Source organism: Candoia aspera, chromosome 10 (assembly GCF_035149785.1).
Source record: "Candoia aspera isolate rCanAsp1 chromosome 10, rCanAsp1.hap2, whole genome shotgun sequence".
NCBI lineage: Eukaryota > Metazoa > Chordata > Lepidosauria > Squamata > Boidae > Candoia > Candoia aspera.
Genome location: NC_086162.1, coordinates 24,114,911 through 24,134,595, shown reverse-complemented (window position 1 = coordinate 24,134,595; position 19,685 = coordinate 24,114,911). Strand labels below are relative to the sequence as shown.

The 19,685-nt window shown below is 50.1% G+C and overlaps 1 protein-coding gene across 8 annotated transcripts in view; it reads right to left on the bottom strand.

Annotated features, from left to right (window-relative positions):
- RYR1 (ryanodine receptor 1) overlaps positions 1 to 19,685 on the bottom strand; it is a 124,656-nt gene that overhangs the window by 65,943 nt on the left and 39,028 nt on the right. For all 8 annotated transcript variants that reach the window (XM_063311940.1, XM_063311932.1, XM_063311935.1 and 5 more), the window contains exons 18-38: positions 19,435 to 19,568; positions 18,261 to 18,502; positions 16,392 to 16,584; positions 15,588 to 15,804; positions 13,905 to 14,009; positions 13,541 to 13,644; positions 13,026 to 13,109; positions 12,282 to 12,441; positions 11,834 to 11,981; positions 10,819 to 11,021; positions 10,543 to 10,717; positions 9,908 to 10,116; positions 8,825 to 9,207; positions 7,900 to 8,032; positions 7,484 to 7,644; positions 7,000 to 7,165; positions 6,262 to 6,348; positions 5,786 to 6,012; positions 4,044 to 4,953; positions 2,415 to 2,615; positions 1,222 to 1,333 (exon numbers count right to left, since the gene is read on the bottom strand). In XM_063311940.1, coding sequence (XP_063168010.1) covers positions 1,222 to 1,333; positions 2,415 to 2,615; positions 4,044 to 4,953; positions 5,786 to 6,012; positions 6,262 to 6,348; positions 7,000 to 7,165; positions 7,484 to 7,644; positions 7,900 to 8,032; positions 8,825 to 9,207; positions 9,908 to 10,116; positions 10,543 to 10,717; positions 10,819 to 11,021; positions 11,834 to 11,981; positions 12,282 to 12,441; positions 13,026 to 13,109; positions 13,541 to 13,644; positions 13,905 to 14,009; positions 15,588 to 15,804; positions 16,392 to 16,584; positions 18,261 to 18,502; positions 19,435 to 19,568 — 4,354 coding nt within the window. The remainder of the gene's footprint in view (positions 1 to 1,221; positions 1,334 to 2,414; positions 2,616 to 4,043; positions 4,954 to 5,785; positions 6,013 to 6,261; positions 6,349 to 6,999; positions 7,166 to 7,483; positions 7,645 to 7,899; positions 8,033 to 8,824; positions 9,208 to 9,907; positions 10,117 to 10,542; positions 10,718 to 10,818; positions 11,022 to 11,833; positions 11,982 to 12,281; positions 12,442 to 13,025; positions 13,110 to 13,540; positions 13,645 to 13,904; positions 14,010 to 15,587; positions 15,805 to 16,391; positions 16,585 to 18,260; positions 18,503 to 19,434; positions 19,569 to 19,685) is intronic.

Here is a 19,685-nt window from a genome sequence, read left to right as displayed (position 1 = left end):
CCGTCCCACCTGGTCAGGCAGGGAAGGCATGTTACGGACCCCGTCCATAAAAGAATGTCGTTTGGCGGGGCCCAGGAAGACAGCCTTCTCTGCTGTGGCCCCCACCCTATGGAACCTTCTCCCCCCAGAGGTGAGGCAGGACCCCACCCTCCCAGCCTTCCGGAAAGGAGTGAAGACCTGGCTCTGCTGGCTCTCATGGGGTATGGGGAGGAGCAACCAATCCAGGGGGTGGTTAGCACCCTGAAGGCGCTCCCAAAAGTTAAGATCTTTTAACACCTCCGTCTTGGATTGTATTTTTTTATCTAAGAACATTGTTGTTACTGTTTTTCTTGTATTTGAATGACTATTTATTCTTGTCTTTATTGTAAACCACCCAAAGTCGCTCTCTGAGAGAGATGGGCAGTGACTAAATTTGAAGTGTGTGTGTGTGTGTATATTAGTGCAATGAATTGCACTTCTTTACTCTCACATTAGAGGCCTGTTGGATTGATTACCCAGAAGGAAGTGGCTTTCTGGACTGTATCATTACAGCCTGTAGGAGTAGCAGGCAGAAAATGTTTGGGACTGCTCCCTCACATTCACCCAGTCAGCACCACAGAGAAAGCTCTGCTAAGTCTCTCCTTCTCTTTCTCTTTTTGACAGAGAGATTTTCTTCCCCCAATGTAGGGGGGGGACACATCTCTTCTTCCCCAGCTTCCCCCTGCAATCAGTCAGTCAGTCAATTTAAACAGTCTACAGATCATAACAAAATAACAGTATCATTTTTAAATAACCAAGAGGATATAATTTTCCTAATCATAACCCTTAATACCCCAGCTTCAATTAAAATCAAATTGCTTCCTTGCACTAAGAGCACCAGTTAGAAACTGCCAAACTGCTAAAGAGCACCAGTTAGAAACTGCTCAAATCACTTTAGGAATTTGATCACAGAGAAGATATTGAACATAACATTGATCTGAACACCCAGGAAAAGATGTTAAAATACGATTAATCAGATCATAACGCCAACTAAGATTGAAAACTACAATAGATGGGCATACAGTATGTACCACTGATTCTATAGCATAGTTATTACAGGGACACACTTTTCTGGAGGGGCTAATTCCCTCTTTCCCCCCAGTCTGAAGTGGTCCTGCCCAGAATTCTGCCACATCCTTCCCTTCTTGGAGCTGATAGCTGCCTGTTGGCTCTCAGGGCGTGTCTTCGCAAAGTGCGTCTTACCGCAGTGGGTTAGCAGGTCAGTGTGGAATTCCTGCAGTTCATCTCGGATGTCTTCAGGTACCGGGCAGTCCTCAAGATCGGCACCATTCTTAAACTGCAGCAGCATGTTGATCTGTTGGGAAGAGACCAGCCCGGTTTCGAAGATGCAAATCTACATCCCCAGTATAGTGCCAGGCACGTGGAGCTGCCCTCGGAGACACCTGAAACCTCAGCTGGGGCAAGACACAGCAGCTGGGGCACTGCCACTGAGTCCCGCCACCACAGGAGGGTTGCGTGGACTATTATGGGTTTGCTTCCAAGTTCAGATCTGAAGCGCTCTTTATCCCTTATAAAGCTCTACGTGGCTCAGGGCCTGGTTCTCTTGGAGACAGTCTATCCCAGGCAAATTCTCCCCACCCGGTCTGGGGAACAGGGAATGCCTGTTGAAGGTCCCCTCCTAGCAAGATCAAGGAAGCAGGAGCTGTACAAATTTCAGCGAGATTTTTTAAATGCTGGCCTGGGAGTAAATACAGAATCTTGGAAACTGCAAGGCCATGGGACAGGGTGATTGCGGAGCTGCCTTTTGGGGTTCTTTGGGGGGACCTGCTTGCTTTGTTTTGCTTTATTTTGCTCTTCTGGTCTGTTACATCTTTTATGAGTTTTTACATATTTTTGGTTCCTAGAGGTAAGCTGCCCAGAGTCATATGGGAGTTGGGCAGCCTATAAACTAAGAAAACTAAAAAAAACTAAAAAAAACTAAAAAAAACTAAAACTAACTAAAACTAAAACTAGCCTAAGCCTAAGCCTAAGCCTAAACCTAAACCTAAGTGGGGGTGGGGGTGGGGGTGGGAGGTCTGTGGTGTATGAGTTTCTTTTACATAACTTTTATGAGCCTGGCTATTGACTTTTAGCAATGGTCTGGTTGACTTTGTAGGAGGGTTTTAATTCAATAAAAAGTAGTCTGCTTCCTACATAGTCTGCTGCCTAAGCCTAAACCTAAGCCGAAACTTAAGCTGGAATTCCCCAGCCTCATTTATAGGCAAGTTATCAATCTGTCCTGGATGTCTGACAGCAGGTGGCCAGCCCTTCCCAGAGTTCCGAAGCACTAATCCCAAGGCACTGCGGGCGTGCAAAGCACACGGTCTGCCACTGAGCTGCAGTGCACCCCATTCTGCTTTGGCTCCTCCCTGTCCCCAACAGCCCCCGCCCCGTACCTGCTCCTGGGGGGGGGAGCGGAATTCACGGGTGCGCCTGGCCGTCTCCGCAGCGGACATGGAGATGGCCTGCATCAGGGTGGAGTAGCGCTGCCGTTGGTTGGTCTGCAGCCGGTCCATGTAGCGCTCCGAAAAAGCAATGATGGCCTCCACACGGTGCTGCAGCTCGCGGTCCCAGAAGAACTGCAGCAGGTTGCACATCTGTGGGGAGGAGGACGGAAGGGATTGGGCAGAGAGAAGGCAGCTGCCAGGGCTGGATGGAAGGGACTAAGGAGGATTAAAGAAGGCTTCTGGCTACAGGGGGTGAAGGTGGAAGGTCCCCTGTGCCCGCACCGAGGCCTGTCTGCCCCTTTGGGGGGACGCCCCTTTCGCAACATTTTCTTGGCAGACTATAGAGTGGGGTGGTTTGCCGTTGCCTTCCCCAGTCGTCACAGTTAACAACCATTCATTTAATGATGGTTCAGACCTACAACGTTATTGGAAAAAATGACTTATGACCGGTTCTCACACTTACGACCATTGCAGTGTCCCCATGGTCATGTGATCATGATTTGGGCACTTGGCAACCGGTTCACATTTATGACCATCACAGCATCCTGTGGCCACATGATCACCATTTTTGACCTTCCCAGCCAGCTTCTGGCAAGCAAACTTCAGTGGGGAACCACATGATTCGCTTAACAACCACGTGACTCGCTTAACATCCACAGCAATTCACTTAACAACCGCTGCAAAAAGGCAGTGAAATTGGGTCAGATTCACTTAATGACCGCTTTGCTTAGCAACCAAAATTCTGGTCCCAATTGTGGTCATTAAGCAAGGACTACCTGTATACAGGTGTTGCAGTGGGAAATACAAAGTGGGGTGGGCATGGGAGATGATCCAGGGATGCATCGAGAGGGGCACCCAGCTGTATCACTCTTAACAAATTCTGCAGCTATTCTGTTTGTTCTTCCTTTGTTTTTTATTTTTAAAATAAAATGGGACAGCGAAGAGTTTCAAGGAGACGGGCCTCCTATAAAGCCCTGTGAACAAGGCAGGGTGCTTGCAAGGACAGCCTCATCCAGAAGCACTTCTGCTCAGGACACAACATCTGGCCGATGTCCGTTTCTCCTGGCCCCTTTCCTCAAAACCTGCTCCATTCACCCCATGTGAATGAAGGGAGGCAGGATGCCCAAAGATATGGGATATACAAGGTGTGATGATGACCAGGGAGCGTCAGGGAGCCGACCCTGCCCTAATAGTCTAAGGAAGGGGATCCAAAGTTGCTAGTCCAGGAGCACACAGTCCTAGAGCTGGAAGGGACCACAGAGGGATTAAGTTCATCACAAAGTTCTACTCAGCACAGACATTCAAACAGGCATTCCCAAAGGATGGGTTCAGCCTCTGCCTGGGCAGAGTTAGTGGAGGAGAGGGTATTACCTCCCCCAGACCTGGATTCACACTAAAACGGCATTTTTGCTAGGAACTTTTTCCTAAATTGTCTTCTTGCAGCTTAAATCCAATAGTCCACGTCTTACCCTTTGAGATGATAGAGATGGGTTGTGGTTTTCTTCTGCACAAGATACTTGAAGGGTGCAGCTGGGGGAACTGACAGACAAAAGAGCAGTCTCAAAGCCCTTCTATTACCTGCAGCTTGACTGACTCGGGAAGCTTCATTTGCAGCAGCCCCTCTTCCAGCCCTTCCTCATCCTCTTTGGGTTCAGCTTCTCCAGCCTCAATGGCTTTCAGCTCCTGCTTTTCGCCTTCCTCAGCTTCTTCCTTCTGCTCCCCTCCAGCCTCCTCCTCCTCCTCCTCCTCTTCCTCCTCCTCCACGTAGACCTGCTCTTCTACTTCCCCTGCTGCCTCCTCAGCACCCACAGGCAATTCCTCCTCCTCCTCCTCCTTGGATTCTCCGAAGACATTGGGGTCAATCATTTTGAGGATATGGCGCACATCCTCATCCTCAAACACACCCATGATGAGGAGGGTGCAGACCAACTTGAGAACGGGCACAAACTGGAACTCCACGCTGCCCCCGACAGGGTCACGGGTGTGTTGCCCCCCATCCTGGACAGCCTCTGTCAGCATGTTGATGGCCTTCACCTTCAGCGCGTCCAAGGGGATGGAAGGACTCAGCTGGTAGAGCTCGGAGCTGGTGCTGACGAAGCAGGTGTCTGCGAAGTGGAGCGGGGGACGCAGGCAGGTGCTCATGCCCACCCCAGGCATCCCAGGCTTCTTGGGCCCCTCCGGGAACAGCGTGATGCTCTTGGTCTCGTCCGTCATAGGGACGATGAACTCGCTGTTCATCATGAGGCGGGAGCGCTTGGCCGATTCCAGGTGCATGCTGATGAGGAGGTCGTAGTAGCCGCCGCGCAGCAAGCCCGGCAGGTGGTTGCTCTCGATGGTGTAAAGCAGCTGGGACTCATCCACGTGGCTGCACAGGGCATGGGCCACCCGGTTGTTGCCCAAGGCGCACACCGCACAGTACAGCTTCAGGGTGTGGGAATGAAACGTCAACAGGTCCTGACGCTCCGACAGTTCCAGAACGTCTATGCATCTGAAAGGGGGGCGGGGAAAAGACCGCGAGTTAAAGAGGGAGTGGAAACTCCAAGCGCAGCACTGTAGGAGGAAGCGGAACAGTTTGCTAACTTGCTAAGATTTTCTGCCTCTCAATGTTCAACAGCAACGATCGGTACAGGTAGTCCTTGACTTACGGTCACAACTGGGACCGGTATAAGTCCTTGTGGTCGTAAATCGAGTCACCATGTGACCGGACCTGATTGCATGACCATTTTTACGGTGGTCGTTAAGCGAATCACAGGTTGTTCAGCGAATCCAGCTTCCCCAATGGGTGCTTTTTGCAGGAAAACAGCAAAAAAAGTCACAAAATGTGATCACGTGACCGTGGGACGCTGCAACCGGTAGTAAATGCGAGCTGGTTGCCAAGCACCTGAAATGTGATCATGTGAACATGGGTGGGGGTGTGACGTTTTGCGATGCTCAGAAGTGCTTTACAGGCTGTAAAGCACCCACTCCGAGGCCGTCGTAACTTCGGGCCGTCGTTAAACGAACAGTCGTAGGTTGAGGACTACCTGTAGATGCTTCCTCTCTTTGCTAAATTAAGCAAGGAGGTGAAAGCCTAAAAATTAAAATCTTCAGAGAACGAAGGCATTTCTGGTCATTTTTAAATATCATTACAGTGGCTCTCACTCCCCGAGTGACAAAACCATAAACTCAGCCAACAGTCTTCCTTTACCTGGTGTCCCGCAGATTTCAACTCCCAGAATCCACCACCAAGGCCAGGTTGGGAAATACCAGAACATCACCCTGGAACTTGGAGGCTTCAGCCTGTCTCTTTGAGGTGCAACGGGGGGTTGCTAGAGACTCACCGATTTTCCTCTGGGATGTGGAGAGCCATCATTATGTTTGGTTCCAGGCATTCAACCATCCAGCCGTGCCGGTCACTAAAGCGAGCAACGTCCACCCATAGAAACTCATTGGGCATACGGCTCCAGGTCATTGGTGCCAGCACCTGGATGCCAAGGCGAGGTGGGGACTGGGGTTCCGGGTTCTTCCGCTCACTGCGGAACATGGCAGCCGAGATGGGCATAATGTTCTGTCCAGCAAGGAGTTGGCGAGGCAAAAGAAAGTTGTTTATTAACCAATTTTTAAATAATATTTCCCACCCACCCCACCCCTGAGGAAGTCCTTCATTATTCCAGGAGCTGCAGGACCAGTTTTCTCTTTGTTCTAATGCAGGGTTCCTCAACCTTGGCAACTCTAAGCTGTGTGGACTTCAACTCCCAGAATTCCCCAGCCAGCTTTGGGGATTCTGGACTTAATGCAAAACTGGCTTAACCCTTACCTTCAGTTTGCCAAGTTCAAATTGGATTACATTCTGGTTTGTTGGGAAAACGACCACAGCGGGAAACAGTTTTGTGTTCGGCTCCACCTGAGATGGACCGGTTGTGGGAGAACGGACGTCAAAAGAAAAGAAAACAAGGTTTCATTGCAACTTTTACTAGGAAAGAGCTCTAGCAAATGTAAATATCAAAGGATAAAGATGGCAACTTTTTGTTAGGACACTGAGATAGGGTAGCATTTTATTACACAGATCTACTAAGAAGTAAATCCCATTAAGTCCAACGAATACAGCTCTCAAGTAAGGAGATACAGCCACTTTCTACAGCCTGAAGTCAAGACATATTGACAGAACACCAAGCCAGTATGATTTTTTTTTAAAGCTATAAAATTGGCTCTTTCCAGTCCTCCAGTGCTGATTTTCCATATTTTTAAAAATATTCAGCTGAATATCATCTGGATTGGATGATGATGATATTATTTGCAGTTTATCAGCAAACCCTACAGCATCTGTCCTGGAGTCCCTTTCTAAAAATCTCACACTGAGGACCTGACATCTGTGTCTTCTGCGGTCCAGAAGAGAACCATCAAGGGCCCCGCTCATCCAACTTCTCTGCAATCTCCTTATCTCTTCTAAACACTTCCTTAATTTCTTACCCAACTGTCCAAACATCTCCCTAGTAAATTTCAGCACCCCCACTCCCATCAAGTCTCCCGGGGAACATGCCCTGAATCAGCTCACCTGGAAGAAAGTGTTGACTTCTTTCCCATTGGCTGTGAAAGTCATGAGCCCTGTCGCCAGGTCAACAAGGCAGCCGATCACCAGGTCCACCGTGCTAACTCGGGTCTGCTGGGTGTTGCTGACAAAGTCCCCTCCCCACACCATGTAGCAATTGCTTCTCTTGATGCTGTTGAAATGAAAGACAGAGGAGGTGACCTGCCCAACTTGGCTTTTCTTGAGATACTACAAGCCCCTGGACTGGAGATCCACAAGGTTTGACGTGATGCCCCTCCTTCCCCCAGGTCCTGCTGGGTAGCGCACCCCCTTGTTTCCACATCAGAAGATCATTTCACCCTTTGCTCACTCGGCACAGGGAGACTCAAAGATCCCCAGATCAGGCCAGATCCTCACTCTACGGCTACCTGCCGCCATTCAAGCTCAACGTGACCCTCAGAAATTGCTTGCAACTGATCCATAATGCACGGCAGGTCTGGGTAATTCTCACCTGTCGTGGATGTTGCCCTTGTCGTCGCCCATGGTGACAGTGACGTTGCGCACCTTCGTGAGGTCAAAGTTCATGTCGTGCTGGTGATAGTCGGGCGTCACCCAGCCGACCCACACAGAAGTGGGCTCTTGGCCTGCAAATATCCGGACGGAGTAATAATACTGTCGGGTTGGAAAGAGAAAGGTGCAGGTGGCAAAAATTAGCATGGCATGGGACACGCAGTCTCTAATTCAAACATTGCCAACAGTCAAGCAAAAGTATTCTGTGAATAACTCATGGAAAAGAATGTGCTAATCTCACCCCATCCAGCACTTCCGTTCTGGAATACCGGAAGTGCACTCCAAACAAACCTGGACGATGTTGGGCAGGGGCAGGCAAAACTACAGTAAGTCCCTAGATATCCAAGTTCCTGGTACCGTTGTGGTGTTCATGATGATCTCAGGATCATCCCGGTCATCGGGAACTACTTCCTCTTCAAGTCGAGGTACGGTGGGGACTACAGGGGGAGGACTGATGAGGGTGGTGGCTTTCTTGGCTTTGAACAAGAATCTGGGGAAGATGCATGGGAAGGAGGGAGGGAGGAGGTCAGAAAGGACAGCTGAACCCTCAGTCAAGATGTCGTGCCTGATTTCCTCCAGACACACTTCTTGGAAATGAGCTCTGCTCAGAGTGAGAGTTAGTTCAGAATCAATACACGTCTGATCGTGTTGACGGCCTTCCACACCAAGAACGCTCCACTCCCACTCTTGTATCTAAAGGTCTTTTTCATTATTCCTTTCGAACCCGATAATATCAGCACTAGGGCACTTCCTGAACTCTTGGCAAGCTCTCCATAGATTTCTTACTGTCCTGACAGCCAGGAACCACGCCGAGACGAGGAGTAGGTCTCTAGTGTTTATTACTGCTACATTAACAGAATCCTAACAAACCGAAGAAGCGTGGGAAAAACCCAGACAGATACACCCCAAAAGTCAAGGTGGGTCTGATCTGGGTCTCTCTGAACGGCTGCTCAACCCCTCAGTGCTACGCATGCGCTTTCCCCCCTGGATAGGGGCCCCCTCCTGCTCGCCCTCAGCGCTCATGACAGCCAGGGTGGGTGGAGAGTTCTTCTAATGCATTAAGAGCTGCATTAAAATCTACATAAAGCAAGCCTTGGGGTAAATTAAGGAAGAGGCAAAGACCAGGAGAGCCAGCTTGGTGCAGTGGCTAAGGCGCCAGGCTAGAAACCGGGAGACCGGGAGGTCCCTTCGAAGGACACCTCAAATTCTCTCTACTACGCATGCGCTTTCCCCCCCGGATAGGGGCCCCCTCCTGCTCGCCCTCAGTGCTCCTGACACTCACCCTCTTTTGGCCTTGCTTTTCTCATTGGAGGTATCCTTCTCGTTCTCTGCTTTGGGGGCCTCTTTGGGGGGCTCCTTGTGTGGGGCGGGGGCACCATGGCCTTGCTTCTCCTTCTCAGCTTCCTCGGCCTCCTTGCGGCTGGCCGTTTTCTTCAGCTGCTCGTACTCAGAATCCAGGTCGACGTCCTTGACCTCATCTTCAGGGATGGTGAGCGCGTGGGTGAGCGGAGTGGTACCAGCCGGGACCCTGAACTTCTCATGGAACTCCACGGGCATGCTGAGACGCAAGAAGAGGAGCTCCACGAGGGCGTTCTGGGAGCCGAATGTTCGGTGCGTCAGCTTTAGACACGGTGGGTTGTCCACAGTGCCGTCGATCCGTGACACCTGCCAGTGGAGGACAAAAGCACAGGGCTAGAGTAGCAGTGGACGAGCGTCTTCCCATGCTCATCCTAACCTTCCCTTACTGCTTTTAAAAGTGTATTATGGAGAACCCTCACCAGAGTCCTCCAGAACTTACCAAACTTAACAAATGCTCCTTGTAGGAAGGCAAGTGGATAAGCTTCACTTGCCCAGCCTGACGAATCTTCTGATAGGTCATGTCGTTATGGAGGTGGCATCAGAGGGATACTCATACGAGCTTTCAGAACCAATGCCCCAGATAACCACGCTTCCGCTCTCCCATGCACAATCTCTCATCTCATCTCAGTCATGAGTTCAACCACAGACCTGCCCCACTACAGACTCGCGCAGATGACACCATCAGTGCCTCTGGCTCCCCCGCTCTGTAACGCTGTGATCGTTTTCCATTGCCGCGTTTTCCCCATGCGCAGGCCACCCCCTGGCTCATTTCGCTCCCTCAGAAGGCACCCACCAATCTTCTTCGCTGGCTTCAAAATCCCTTCGAGTTCCCCCTCGTTCAAAACGGCACTCCTTTCTCCTCACCAGGCCGACCCAAAGACGTTTTGCTTGTAAATCCTTCCCCTTTCAGAACGCCCTCGGCTGCCACTGCTGGCTCCCAGACAGGGGTCCCAAAGCACTTTGCACAGGAGCTGCAGGTGGCCCCCTCCAAGTCTCCTGCTCTCACCTCGTAATGAGGGTGCTCGGTTGGCACCGGGGAGAACTGGGGCAGGCTTTTGCTGAACCACATGGTGACGTCCCGCTTGGTGTTGATGGCGAAGGGCTCGTAACCCTCCTGCAGGCCACAGATGGTGAAATAGCGAAGGCTGCTGACATCCTGGCCCAGGTTGAGGCGTCCCACCTGGGACAGGCCCAAGCTGCACACTGGGATGAAGCCTGGAAACGACAGGGAGGGAAAACTGAAGCCGGGCCACTGGGGTTCCCTCTGCTTTCTGTTTTACCCCGTCCAGTCCCCTTAACTATTTTGAAAAAGAACTTGTTGTAGCTACTCCATAATTCCAGGCCCAGGAGGAAACGCATTCAGAACTTGCTACTGAGCACAGTATTTAAGAGTCTGGGGTTTCTTCTGCTGTTGTCAATCAAACTTCTAGTCCTTATGATTTGGAAAAAGATGCTCTGAGCGACACCTGAATGAAACTCTCCTAATGGATGGGAGAAAGCAGCCCTGTGCGGGTATCTTCAACCTGCCCCTACTAGGCACATCACAACATCCAGCTATTAAGAAGAGCTGGACCTCAAGCTCAGGCTCAGCCTCAACCTCCGAACGAACCAGGAGCCGAGACCCAGGAGCGCTCTGCTTACCATCTCCAGTCTCTATTTCCTTGAAGGCCAGCTCCGACCCGGAGTCACTGATCAACATCTCCCCATTAAGTGTGAACATGATGTGGTTGTCGGTCAGGTCAATCATGCAGCCAACCACGTCTCCCGGTTGCCAGGGGCGGCCAAAAGGCTCACTCCCTATGTGCCAACGCTGACCCTGCCGGACGAAGAGAAAAGAAGGGACGCTTCCGGGAACCGAACAGGAACAACAGCCAAGGGCTGGCCCAGGATTCAGAGAAGGACGCAGCCCAGACTCACCCGGTGTCCGTTGAAGACGTAGGAGCGGTCGTCTGCTCCCAGCTCCACGTCGGGTCGCACGTTCGGGCGGGCCCAGCCCACACGCATCTCGCCAGTAGTGACGGCCTCAAATTCAAAGTACCACTTGCCCGACTTCACCGCGTAGAACTGCTCGGCCCGGAAAATGCGGACTTTTTCTGACCGGCCTTTGGTCAGTTCTAGACCTGCACAGAGGCCAGGAAGAAGGGTGGGTGGAGGAGCAAGGCAATCTGTTCATAGTATTGGACAGCTGACAAATTCTGCTTGTCCCCTTTGAGCGACATACAAAGGACACACTCAAATGAATCCCATGCCGGATCTGAACATTCCCCCCTATTTTGCCACCCACTTATATGAAATATTTGCGTGGCCTTTTCCCTTCCTTTTAATGCGCTAGGTTTCTATATGCAGGAAGGCCCTGCACAAAGAACGATAGCATTTGGGGGAAAAGCTGGCTGACAATTCTTCCTTTGCCAGTGTGGGACTTCCAGGTACAAATAATGTGCTTCTTAATATGGGAAAAAGCACACAAAGCTACAAACTCAACTCTCCGTGCTGAAATAGGAAGAACCGCACCGTCGTTTTTATTAAAATTATTTGGAATGGTGCTACCCTTCCTCTTTCCGTTTCAACAGTTCACCCCACAAAGCTAATATATGAAGTACTAAAACCCACCATTATAACTCTCGAAGATTTCTCTAAAATAGAACTGTACCAGCAATTGCATCTCACTTCATCAAGGCCCCAGGCACTTAAAACTTTCCATCAAAAAGAGAGTAGGTCTTTTTGCTGGAAAGTTTTCTAGAAGGCCAGGATGAGAAAGATCTACCCTTCCCCCAGGTGCCAACCCGCTAAACTTTGGAAGCAGGATGCCCAGAGCCAGGTCTCCGACAAGGTTTTTGGCCAACAGGTGACTCTCTGGCTGATCGTGCTGGTCTCTGGGCATTTCCAGCGAAGGGGGCAGAAAACCAGAGGCAGAAGGGTGGGAGGCACTCACTGGTTTCCTGATCTGGCGGTTCAATGTTGTATCCATAGCCGAGGAGTGTCCGCACCGCTTCCCGCAAGCTGTCCCGGTTTGTTTTCTTGGTCCGCTCATCTAGTAGGTTGTAGGGCACCAGGCGGGGGTTACGTTTGTTTTTGATGTCCTGGAAGGGACGCAGCACAGGAAGAAGCACATGTGAATATGAACAAAAAACAGTTTATCGAAACATACCACAAAGCAACATGCATCTTACTAGAAAGCTGGTAGGAGCGGAAGGGATGACCTGGAGTCTTGGCTCACGCTTCCGTTTGTGGCACGCCACCAGATGCCACCTTTGTGGTCCCTCATCACATGCCACACCTTCCTCTGCTCCTCTCCCCTGCCAGGTTGTGGCTTCTAGCCATTGGTCCATGGGACCCCACGGTCCCTCCCTCCCTTCCTCCCTCCCTCTGGGATCCCCCACCTGCACAACACTGTACGTCCAGCCCTGCTGGACCCGATCCCTTGCCCAGACATTGTGCCCGTTCTCAGCCAGCTTGTCCACCAATGTATTCTGGGCTGGAGTGAGCTTGATGTGGTTGAGGTCTAATGGTGCTGGTTTGTAGCCATTGGACATCATGTACCTGCAAAGCAGGAAGCCACAGCAGGACTTTAGGACAGAGAAGGCTATGACTTAATTTTAAAGATCTCCTGCAAGCCATCAGTTCAATGGCAGAGTGCTCTCCCCCTCTCCAGTAACTCACTTGTGAGAAAGAGCAGCGGGGAGGAAAAACAGGGTGGTTTCTTTGCTTTGGGTTCTAACCAACACCAGTCCTGGGTTCTGGATTCTGATAGATCAGGTCTGCCAGAATGTGACCCCAAAAGACACAAGGCCTTGCCCTGGTTTAAAATCAAGACTGTAAACTCTGTTGGCAGCCCCCCAGACTGCACTGGGGACCGGGTCCCCTCCTCCTTTCCTCAGTTCCTTTGTCCCTCCAGAGAAATCAAAACGTGGACCCTGCTCAGTGGAGCAAGAACTGAATAAGCCCACTTTTCTGTTTCAGCTGTATCACCTAACCAGGGCTGTGCAGGCTTCCCCTGGGTGAAGGAACCCATCTCTCACTTCTACATCCCTGCATCTGGAGGACACTGGTCAGGCCTGACATTTAGGACACTGCAGGCAAAATCAGCCTCTGCACACTCAGCAAACCGGAGCCCAACCAGTTACGTTTTAGGAAGCTTTGTTTTCTTGAGGTTCTCTTCAGCTTTCTCGTCTGCCATCCCTACGTGGCAGCCCAAGGCGAGCAAGGTCCTACAAAGCGAAGAGATCAGATTTTAAAAACTGGGGGGCGGGGAGCTAAGTCACATCCCTCTTCCCACTAGGGTAGCAAATACGCTGCAAAGGGCTTCAAGCCCCCAGGACAATTCACAGAATCTACACTGTGTTGAAAAACTAAATTCTTATCTAGTGAGTCGACAAACTACTTCTGCAGCTCCCCTTACGCTTAGCCCTGACGGATGCTGCTACAATTCGCGGGGACATTCTATTGGCTGTGTCTTTCTCAGTTTCATTCTGCCTTTCCAAACTCTTCTGCCATCACTGCTAAGCGACCTCTGTCTAAACGCCCATGCAATCTCTAACACGCCCCATAATCAAGACATCTGGGCTAGATGAGGCCATGGCTCAGGAGATAAAGGCTTCCTTTCCAGTTATCTCATAGGGGTTTCCCCACCACAACTCACTTCAGGGTCTCTCCTGACATCTGCAGGTTATAATTGCGCTCCGGCTCAGGAAGGCTGTGGAAATCCAGCAAACACGGGTGCAGGCGCTTGTTGTCATCCCGGATCTGAGACGGAACAAAGGCTGATCAGGGATCCTTGTTATAATTTCACTGGGAGGTAGGGGAGCAAGTGACATCACCTGAGCTAGGACCCCATTGCACGAATGACAGGAATTATACAGTGTGCACTACTTGTGTGGTGTCATCGCGAGGTGCACGACGCCATTGTGGCCTGTTAAGGACACCCACGCCTACAACATTCCCCTGCTGCAAAGAGTGGAGAGGTGACAACCTCCGACGTCTGGTTCCTGGACAGCAAAACTCACAGGTCCATATATCCATCCCTGCTCAATGCGAGTGAGGGCCCAAAGTTCGTGGATATTCTCGGCCAATTTCTCACGGACCTTCTCCAGATGAGGAGGCAACACAATCTGCAGGTTTAAAAAAAAAAAAGAAGGAAAGAGAAGAGAAGGAGAGGAGAAGTGGAGGCGTGTCTCTCTGAATTGAAAAAGGCCTTTTTCAAATAGGAGGCCATTTACTATTGTCTTAGCCTCTTGTTCTTTATAAATATTCTGTATCCATGAAAGAAGGGTTGGGCCACAGTCTGTCTTTCTTGAAGTCATAACCATGAAAGGCCATTCCAAAGTACCCACAGCTTTTTCCGCATCAAGAAAAATCATAGCTGTCTTCTCTTTTGGGGGGAGGATTTATATCGTCAGTAACATTCAAAATATATCTGATATTATTCCTCCTCTCTCTCTTTGGAACACACCCAGTCTGACTGGGAGATGCTAATTCAGTTAAAAGGTCATTTATTCTCTTTGCCATAAAAAGCTTACACTCCATATTCTGTAAAGAAAAAGATCTACATAACCATGGACAAGTCAGGTCGTTTCCCTTTTTGTAAATTAAATAAATAGAATCTTCTTTTCATAATGAAGGAAGTACCTGACATCCATTAACTAGGTTAATGGTTTAACCAAGATTGTTGAAAGACCTTGTCATATACTGCCAAGGTGTTAAAGGGGGCACTTAAATGCTCAACTCTCAGCCAGCATGACTTTTGGATTTAGATTTTAAAAAACGCTCAAATTTTTGGCAGTGAGAGAACCTGGGTGAGTCAAAAATGGCAGAATCTAGGTATAAACTGGGTGAGTCTGCCAGATATCAATCTCTCTGGGAAGAGGAGGATTTCCTCACATTTCAGAGAACTAGTTTCCCTCCTGAGGTGGCAACGTTTAAACCAATTAATGGCTTAATCACTCCAAAACCTTTGGATCAACTAAAAAGTTCCCCACCCCCTAATTAATCAAGTCTCAGGTCTTTAAAAACTGTATCGTGACAAGCTTTCCCCCCCTTCCATTGTATTTGACACATATGCATGTTAATGCAGATATGATTAAGTAGGTTGGTTAATCAATCAACCAACTAGGAGAAGGAATTTATTTCTGTATCTGTGGGACAGAGAGAGGAGCGGGTTGTGAAAGGGCCCACGTGTAAGGATCTGACACAATTGACTCAATAATGACCTGAATCATGCATTCGTTTAAAACGCAGATTTCAGATTTATTGTAGATGTGTACCGAATGAAGGCAAGAAGCCATGACTAAAGATTCCCGCTCAAACTACCCAATTAAAAGCAAACAGGCAAGCCAGAACCCCCCTCCACACTCCTTCCTCCCTTTCACCAGCAGTCCAGTATTCTACTTCCAGCCATCTCTGGCCGATACGACCTTGGACTCCATCATTAGACAAAACACTCTTCTTTCCCACTCTCAGCAAATCTCCCCCTCCCATCTGGTGCTTGACACGGGTTGGCCCAACTGGCAGAGAACACGATCGAACGATCTACCAGTTCGTTGATCGTGGGCTCTGACACCGCAAGCCCGGCCAGGCGGTCGCCGCAGTGCTTGTGACTGGTGTTGCTCTCCGACCCGAGCATTGCCCATTCCAGCTTTCCCACACTTTGCTCTGTTGTTCTCCTACCAAGGACACCGAGATGTCCCTACCTGCATGGTATCCACGGGGTAGGGAGTGAACGAAGTGTGCAACAAAGACCGGGTTGGCCCCAGGAGGTTCCGGGACCCATTGATGTCGTGCTTGTACTCCTTGATGGGCTCCACGCGCATCTTCTCACGGGGAAGGAGGCCCTCGTAGCACGGAGCGTAGCCTGGGGGGGGCAGGAACTTGAAATCCCCATGGCGCCCTCCCAGGAGGAACCGCACTCTGGCAGGGGGTGAGAGGGAGGAAACGGAGATGCTTATTCATTAATGGCATTGGCCAGGATATCTGGGAACCCACCCTCTGGGAACTCACGCTCAGAATGAGCTTTCCTTGCTTTTGTCCTGTGAGGTTGGAGGGGCTGATATTGAGCAACTGACCCAAAGTCACGTACAGGTAGTCCTTGCTTAACGACCATTAGTTCAGAGATGGTTTGGACTTATGACGGCGCTAAAACCCCAACTTGAAACGGGTCCTCACACAATGGTCGCAGCATCCTGTGGTCATGTGATCGCTATTTTCGACCTTCCCAGCCGGCTTCCAGCAAGCAAAATCGATGGGGAACTGTGTGATTCACTTAACAGACACCACAAAAATGGTCATAAAGTTGGGTCAGATTTGCTCAATGACTGCTTCACTTAGCGACAAAAATTCCAATCCCAATTGTGGTCATTAAGCAAGGACTACCTGTAGTGAAATTTCTGAAGATTCAAATCTTCACCTAATTCCCCTTAGTCCTGGTCTAAGATTACAGTGGCTCTCAGGTCAACCTCCATACGGTCTCATTTTCACGCTACCAGGGTCAAGCTTACTTGATGCCCGCAGAGAAGCTGATCACGGGGAAAAAGAGCCCATCCAGGTTGAAGTTCTCAAACATGCCTTGAACGGGGAAGCCGTTGATGCGGAAAGAGATACTGGGTACACTCAGGTCGAGGCAGCAGCTGACCACGTCATCTGCCCCCAGCATGTGCTGCCCGGGGGACGTCACTGCCCGAGCCACGCGGCCTGCGCCAAGCAGAAAGGAGACAGGCAGTTCAAAACCAAGGGACATCACTCCAAGAACAGCACGGTGAAGAGCGAAGGCTGAGAAAGTGAGGCTTGTGTACCCTGAATGTAGTAAGATATTTCTGCTCCCTGGTAAATGAGGTCAGAACAGGATTTGGTCAACTGTAATGGTCCTGCGAATTGAACAGTTGTGTCCTATTTCTTATAATCAGGCTGACCATACGTCCCGTTTTGAACAGGACAGTCCTGTTTTTTTAACATTTCCAGACCGTCCTGTCGTTTTAACATAAATGTCCATTTTGTCCCGTTTTTTTAAAAACCTTACTTAAAAATGTGAAAGTTCCCGTGAACTTGTCAGAATGCAGTCTGACTTCGGGTGGAAGGAGGGGGAGCTCAGCAGAAACGGTGGGAAAAAAGCCACAGAGCTCAAGCTGGTGGGAAACCTAAAAAGGAAAGAACAGGATCGGCTGATAGGCGGTGATCAAAGGGTGAGCCGATTGGCCCCTGCCTTGAAACGGCAGGAAGAAAAGAATGCAAAAGCACAGCCAGAGGAGGAATGGCTTGTCGGGGACAACCGTTCGCTAGACTCTCCAGCCCGGCCTTGCCTCTCGCAAACGAAGGAATCCGAAGATTCCCAGCCTGAGAAAACCGGAGAAGTTCCTGCCTGCCGATCCAGCCCGTCGCCCAGCCCTGCCCCGTTTTGCCATCCCAATATCCCATTTTTGTCTCAAGGAAATATGGTCAGCCTACTTATCATCTATATAATTTATTTGTTGGGGTTGATTAGCTTCCATAAGAAGCTGCTCTTCTGATGACTCAAGGAGAGAAGGCCACTGCAGGACCACCTGAGGGGGAAGTGTCCACAGTGGTGGCCACCACCTTGACTTCCTTGACCCTCCCAAACGTCCCTGGGCCACTGCTAGAGAACTAGTGGTATAATTCACCAGCTCCAGAGAGACCACAAGACACGACTCACGTGCCTTCAACCTTCACAGTCACAAAAGCTAAAAATGTACCCCCTTTCTTTTTAGAAAAATAGTAACTAAAGAAAAGATGTTTCTTCAGGGATTCTCCAGAATGTCAGTGGTAGCCCCAGTCTTTCTCATCCCCTGCTTCTTTTAATGCGTTTTACTGGGACATTCAGTATGTAAACTGAGCAAGTCATTGGTTGCATGCATTCCACCAGGCCAATGTTTTTTTTTAATCTGCGTTTGTTGACTAAGCTGTATCACTCTAAGCCAGAGTTTCTCAACCTGGGCCACTTTAAGACGTGTGGACTTCAGCTGTGCTGGCTGGGGAATTCTGGGAGTTGAAGTCCACACGTCTTAAAGTGGCCCAGGCTGAGAAACACTGCTCCAAGCCATGTCTATAATACCTAGAGTGGCTAGGATCACACAGCACTCTGACCAAACCAACTATAATCCGGCTTAACAGGAACCTAGCCTGCAGCTGGGGTTCATCCTGTGTGCTAAGCTATGGCTTGCTAATTGTGGAGGGTCAACGAAGCCGCCACTGTGATTTGTACAATGTGTGACTCAGCCAGGGCATCTGCGAAGAACGGCAATCCCAGACTGAAGGTTTTTTTGCTTTTGCCTCTCCCCCCGTGGCTTCTAATGCCACGTGAGCCAGTTTGCCCCTTGCACTGAGGGGGGCGGCCATGCAAGTATGGACCTTACCTGACCAAAGGTGGAGGCCATCAAAGCCGAAAGAGTAAAGGTCATCCCCGACGCCGTTGCTGCCCCAGCCTTCTCCACCCCCTGGGTAGGGGCTGTAGCCTTCAGCCATGGCCCAGCCAACCCGCAAATGCGTGGCCTGCGCGGTCACAAAGGACTCCACGGAATCCACAATCAGCTCGTAATACCACTTCTTGTACTGGGTGGATCCTTCATGGGTCCCCAGGAAGATGTTGGGGCGCATGCTACAGAATGGAAGAGAAGGCAGGACAGGGAGAAGAAAGGATCAAAATGGAAGACCTACGTGACCAGGGCCTTGGATGATCTCAAAAAGCTAAGCAGGATCCGACTGGTTAAACTTGGAGGGGCGGCCACCACAAAACCTCCTGGCTCTAGGCTAGATGGGGATTTCTTTCACGGAGGAAAAAAGTCTTGGCAAAAGGCATGATGGCAAATTACTTTGGTCCTGTTGCCAAGAAAATGAAGTCAACGTGTCTGCGAAGTTGTCAGGAGTCGAGATCCATCTGGAACCTTTATGTTCAGCTGAACTGAGATTCTAGCTGTATTTTCGTAAGAGCCATGCGACTTAAACATTTGCATTCTGTATTTTGCTGGTCACTGACCGAATAAATGTTATTGATTGATTGTATTTGGAATCCTGCATAAGAAAAACTGGACTTGGTGAAGGTATGGAGTGGCTGAATCGGCACATGTATTCTCGCTTGATACAATCCAGTGTTTCTCAACCTTGGCAACTTTAAGATGCCTGGACTTCAACTCCCAGAATTCCCCAGCCAGCATGGGTGGGGAATTCTGGGAGTTGAAGTCCAGGCATCTTAAAGTTGCCAAGGTTGAGAAACACTGGTTTAATCTCTTCTGGGCCTCCATCTTCCCAGCCAAGCAGAAAGTTCAGGTGTTTAAGTTCTGCCAACACAGAGCCCCAAAATCTTACTCCCCTCCTTCTGAGTCCCGGCATTTCAAAAGGGAAGCCCATGCATCCCCCTCTGGGACCTGGAGAGCCAGACGTGTGATCTTTCTTTGAACAAAAGCTGACATTCCTGGAAAGTTTAAGCCCACCCCCAAATCTATCCGCGGTGCTTTCCCCCCCGCTCTTCCACTCCAGCCCAGCTCCAGGAGACCCACTGCAGAGGGGCATCAAAGATGGTGAAGGAGCAACCTGGTGACGTGGTTGATGAGCCTAGTTTGCAAGAGCAGATCCCTCCCTGGCAGCAAGTTTTCAGTGATCAGGTTTTGGTTGGAGCGGACGGCCACGCCGTTGCAGACGCACAGGGAGCAGAGGACGTCCAGGACCTGCCAAGGGAAGAAGGAAAGAGCCACATTTGTTTAAGAACACACAGAGCACCATGAGACCAGGGAAGACAAATGTACGGCCCCGTTTACTCAATGGATTGAGTACCTGATTGCACG